The 6,000-nt window shown below is 34.1% G+C and overlaps 1 protein-coding gene across 1 annotated transcript in view; it reads left to right on the top strand.

The window, feature by feature from the left end:
• Positions 1 to 2,180: 2,180 nt before the first annotated feature.
• LOC127857741 (cholecystokinin receptor-like) overlaps positions 2,181 to 6,000 on the top strand; it is a 41,523-nt gene continuing 37,703 nt past the window's right edge. Inside the window, exon 1 of the mRNA XM_052394398.1 lies at positions 2,181 to 3,031. Within this exon, the coding sequence (XP_052250358.1) occupies positions 2,668 to 3,031 (364 nt within the window). The 5' untranslated portion in view covers positions 2,181 to 2,667. The remainder of the gene's footprint in view (positions 3,032 to 6,000) is intronic.

The following is a 6,000-nucleotide window of genomic DNA, read 5'->3' as shown; positions in this document are numbered from 1 at the left end:
CGTTGGGAAATACCTTTACTTTAGACGATCAACGTTCAATGAATCCGATGTCGGGCGATAATCGGGCGATAGGTTGATCGTCCGATCCTTTTCGATCTCTACTCGATTCCTTCCCGAGCCCGAAGTTGGGTAAAATTTTCATTGAAACTTAAAATTAATCCGGACGCCGCCAGATGCTACAAAATGACCCGGTGACCGTGCGGTAATCGAGCGGGCGCCAGCCCGATGAGCGATAAAATACGTCGTCCGCTGATCGGGCGGTGATCAGTCTCTATTTGTGACTGAGGTATTAACTGTCTGCTAGTAATTTATAAACCAGTTTCTATACATAAGAAACAATATTTCGAATAGGTAAGTAAACGTTAACGCTGTGATAAATATGTAAGAATTCTTTATTATGTCAATGATAATTCCTGAGATCAAAATATAAAAAAAATCCTGATAAGAGTCCATTACAACGTTAATCTATCAAACATCTGTTGTTTGGCATTTTGTAGACATAAATTTTGATTAAATGATTAACATAAATATACAAAAACATTTTTTCTGTCTAAATGTGTGCATGTGTTTGCATTTTTAGTTGGCATTGTGCCTTTGATACATGTTAATACTCGTTAAATGGATGCAGCCGTTTAAGCCATATATGAAATGTATCATTTAATTATATATTCTGAATTAGCTCTTACTTTATTCCAAAATCAAATTGATTGCCGTTTTCATTGTATTCAATGTGGTAGCGTTTTGTGTACATTGGTATCTTTAGCACACGTGTGCTTTCAAAAAATAGGTGCACGCTTTTCATTGGTATAATCCAGATCGGTAATGCTAGTGTAGCCAGTATACATTAGTTGTATACATATATCGTAGATGACATACAATTACACAATGCAATATAATCGATAATAATGTGTACTCTTTAGAATATATGTTGTCCAAAATGTGCACACGATCAATTAAGGCTGACTTATATAATGTACTTTATGCAAACATTTATTAAAATAAGTAAGCAAATTATTATATTAACACAATGAGATCGTTTTTTTTTTGTCAAGCAACGTTTATTAATTGAAAAATTGTGTGTCAGTTATGTACGAATTTCACACACACAAATTAACCTTACACAATCAGCATAAGCAGTCTTTCTAAATGGTTAATCCAACGTTTAATAAACTTGGGGGATACATGTTATTATTTTACTCAAAAAGAAATGATAAAAACTGCAAACAAAATATCTTATGTGTTTATTTATAAACTCATACATCACGTGTAGATCCCTATCTTTTCATTAAGATATCATAAAACTATTGTGTCATTCGACAGTGAAATATTGCCTGAGGCCAATCTTAATTTCATACCGTTCGTTAACTAAATGTAAATGAACGCATCTGTTGAGATGGATTGTTCTTTCGGAGTGGTTTATTTTTATGGGATCACAATGCGAGGTTTGGCAATAAAACAAGCAAAAGTAGTTCGAACCAAATGTGTGAAGTAATATGAAATCTAATTACGTGTAACAGGTTTGGATAATTTACTTTGACCTCAATGTGCCGTAAACAAATCGCGTAGCCTATTCTTGATATATCAAGTGACAAATGTGTTATGTCGAGCATCGACGTAAAGGATTTATTTATGTAGCACAATATTGGATTACTTTATATTGGAATAAATTATTCTTTGGAAGTGACACATTATACAGTTCATCTGTGGTGAATTTCTGATATTTCTGATGTTTGAAGCGAGACGTCTGGATGTTTCCCGGGAATTATTATTTTTTGTATCTGTATAATTTGGGGCGATTAAAAGTTGATAATATTATAGTTTTATCATATTAATCGTGCGTAAAAGGTTACATTTATATTACTCTTAGTTGCATCCAAAAATTGAGTAGTGAATAGTTACAAACTTGAATTGCATGACCTTTTGAAAATTTGCATAAATTTTAACTGATCTTATTCTATATGGTACAATGTTTAACTTAACTTTTGTTTTGTCACACATCAGAATTAAAATATATCTTACTGGCACAATGTTATTTTACAACATAAATATTACAGCACAAAAACAAATAAATGCGATGCACACTATTTCATAGATTATACTCATTAACAAACAATGTTGAATGCGTTACATTTGATTTAATGTATGGTGATACAAATGCATGTCCGCGCATGTGAGTGTGTATCCACAAACACTTAATATTTGGAATTGACAAACTTACATTCATATAAAGATCATATTGGCTTAAACATATAATACAAACAGTAAACACATTTCCATAAATTAGACTTGCATGCGTAAGTAGCTAGTACTTTGAACGTCATTTCTCTAAGCCCCATTGTAAATTAAACAGATAATTGCGCAGATTCATTTAGATACACATGAAGCAATCTGTGAGTGCAATCAAAGACCGTAAAAGTCCCAAGATGGTATCTTGAAAATTGCTCTCACCGCTATGATTATTCAATAAACACAACTTTAGATCGGATATAATACATATGTTGTTCACAGAACATCGACAAAGTTTATCGGAGTGCAAACGTTACTGCCTACCAACATTACGGTGTTAATCTAGTAATGAAGCGTTTATAGTGTACTCGTTATTATGTTTACGAACACAATACGCATGTTCACATCTACACAGTTCAAGTGTTTTGATAATTGTATGATATGGAGCTAATCGACAGCCATGTATTAGTACGGAACGTGGCAGTGATTCCTAATGATTCACAATACGATTTATCATCACTGGCCTATCCCGGTAATCTGACAAATGTCCCCATTTGGGAGATGGCCATCAAAATAACATTCTACATTATCTTAATGATGTGTTCCTTACTTGGAAATATTTTAATAATCATTGTTGTTGTGCGATCCAAACGAATGCAGACTACTACTAACTACTTCATCGTCAATTTGGCGATTTCGGACCTGTTGGTGACCGCCTGCTGTTCCTGGGTTCGACTAGTGGATGAACTAACAGAGGGATGGGTATTAGGAAACATCTTCTGCAAACTCAACTCGTTTGCTCAAGGTATATGTCCCTTAAACATGTATAAAATATCAAACAATCGTTATACAGATAATTCCTCAAATGTTGGAATCAAAACAGTGACCAAATATAACTACTATTTAATAGTCGAATCACCTCATTAATGACCATATATATTTGCCAGTATGTGGAAAATGCATTGAAATGCAAATAGCAATAATCGCATAAAATTGAATTATTTTCTTCTCCCGCTATTTGTAAAAAATAAATGTCACTCTGGAAGAGAATATTTATCAATAATTGTAAATCTTTCTTCATTCCTTTCGTAAGGTAGATAATTTGTTTTCAATTTGATCGTTAGGCTGTATTTAGAATCCTAAAGATTTGTGTTTGATCATAGGTAGATTTATCGGGACAATATATGAGCCGCGCTCTGTGAAAAGAGGGCTTCGTGCATGTGCATAAAGTGTCGGCCGAGATTAGCCTGTGCATTGCGCACTAATCAGGGACGGCTCTATTCGCTTGTATGGTATTGTCCGTTTACAGAAAGTCTCTTCTTAGCAAAAAACCAGTTTAGACGGAACGTGTATTCCCTGATTAGCCTATTCAGACTTCACATGCTAATATGGGACGACACTTAACGCACAAGCATAAAACTCCCTTTTAACAGAGCACGGCTCATATAAATTAGCAACTTAGAAAGACGCTTGATAATATCGCATCGATCGTTCCTTTCTTAATCTACATTTAAGCAAGTGGATGTTAAAATATATGTCTTAATACTGTTAATGTATAATCACATTTTCTTGTAACACATTGTTTGAAAAGTGTACTCTTATAGTTATTTTCGCGGCCTGTAAACGTGTTGCTTACAATCGTGAACTTATATTTAGCTTCCAATATTTATACATATCACAAATTGAGCTAAGTTTTGTGTTATAGTAATATGCTATAAAAAGTTTAGGACATACTGCAACCCGAGCAGAGTGGCACTACTACTCGCGGTGACATATTCAATGTTCTATACCCAGTCACATGTCCAGTATACTTTATTTTATGCTTCACTTGATTGAGTTTAAATTTCTAAACAATAACTCCGTCGTGTGTGCAGATTGTATCGGAAAATCAAGTGCTCATCATAATTGATTCATAATACATATTCTATAGTATATTATATTAGCGTCTGCCGATGATTATCTGATACGGATTCTTTTACAGGTGTTCACTACTTAAGCGTGGGGTATATTATATAAATATCATATCCCGGAGCGGTGATCATTACCATTGATGATTGATGTTTAGCAGATTTTACAGATTATTTGTGTCATGTATCAGGGAGACGGAAAACTACAACGGGCGAGGCATGGTATGGTATTGCGCGAGGGGGGGTTAGAGGGTCGCCTAAACCCAACCCTAACCCTAACCCGACCCCTAACCCTAACCCTTACCCTAACCCTTTTTTGGGGGTATCACCCCTGACCATGCCTCGCCCGTTGTAGTTTTCCGTCTCCCCATGTATCACTGTATTAGATCAAAGACATTAAGAATTTGGAAATCATTTCGAATGTTGCCCTGTCCTTTATGGGTATAATTTAGGTTGCCTGATCCCATTATAGGCCATTCGACTTGATAGAATGCACTGCATAGTCATAATTAACTTGTATATGATAAGATGATCTGTAAACTTTGGTAAATAAACATTTACATAAAAAAACTTTTGAATCAAGTTGAGAATTGTAATGAGACATATAACGGCATCAGTGTACCTACAAACACTTTGCCTGTACCTTCTTAGCTGACCTGAACGGTTAAGGTGTGCTTAGGGCACATGTATCTCGGGCAGCAACTGACAACTGCCGTTCATTAAAATAACAATTTGAGCAGCAATAACAGAAAAGATCGAAAATTGTAAAGTATAAGGGTATTTCATATTGCAAGCATTTCGAGAAGTAAACATTTTGACAAAAAGCTCATAACAATTACCTCATAACTAAAAACAAAACATAAATATTTCGAATAAATCAAATCCACAAACCATGCAGCATCATAAATGTGCAGGTGTTACATGCTATAAATATAGGCTTACACAATACAAGCAGAGTTGAGAAGCTTATTTTATTTATTTGCATTTCAATAATACACAACAGAAACTGACGTGTATGCAATACTTTATATAATAAAGAAGTGTATTTCGTTATATTTTGAAAAAACTATAAATTATTTATGAGATGTATGCGTAAATCATTGTTTCGTTTTAAATTAAGTAGGAAGTTTGATGAGTTGTATGTTATTTTTAGCACACAAAACTACATTCACTTTGCTCTTTAATCGAAACAAAGACCCATTGAAAAACGCGTGCTTTTGTTGACTGAGGTAGTTAATCCGAAGAAATTAAGAAGTTGGGATGATTAAATGTAGACATGTTCTTAATATCTCTGAACGTTTTGGTGGGTGTTAAAAGGTTTCTATATTTAGTCATTTAACATGTTTTTGTCCCCTACCGGTTTCACCAAGGGGACCTATGGTTTGCGCGCTGTGCGTCTGTGAGTCTGTCAGTCACACTTTCTGGATCCTGCAATAACTTTAAAAGTTCTTCATATGTTTTTATGAAATGTGCAACATGGATAGATGGAAATATGGACAGTATAATCGTCATTTCATTTTGTTCCTATGTTAAACATTATGGTTGCTATGGCAACAAATATATAAAAAATATGACAATGGTGGAATTTCTGACAATGGTGGAGCCGATAGGGGATATATATTGCTTGGCAATAGTCTTGTTTTAATATGTATTTTCACTTTGATATTTTACCAGCTGACTCTTCTTATATTACGTTTTTGATAGATTTTAGTTGTATTTTAATTGTATATGAATGAAAACTATGTGTATCGAATGTCATTGTTTTGGGTATTGTCAACATATCTTCAATGCAGCATCAATCGTTTGTTATGAAATATCAACATTTAAAATAAAAGATCTGACAATTTTAAGAGATAAAAGCGGTAGG

The sequence above is a fragment of the Dreissena polymorpha genome, chromosome 1, assembly GCF_020536995.1.
Source record: "Dreissena polymorpha isolate Duluth1 chromosome 1, UMN_Dpol_1.0, whole genome shotgun sequence".
Classification (NCBI taxonomy): domain Eukaryota; kingdom Metazoa; phylum Mollusca; class Bivalvia; order Myida; family Dreissenidae; genus Dreissena; species Dreissena polymorpha.
Note: the sequence above shows the minus strand (reverse complement) of the source record. Positions and strands in the feature narration are given on the sequence as shown.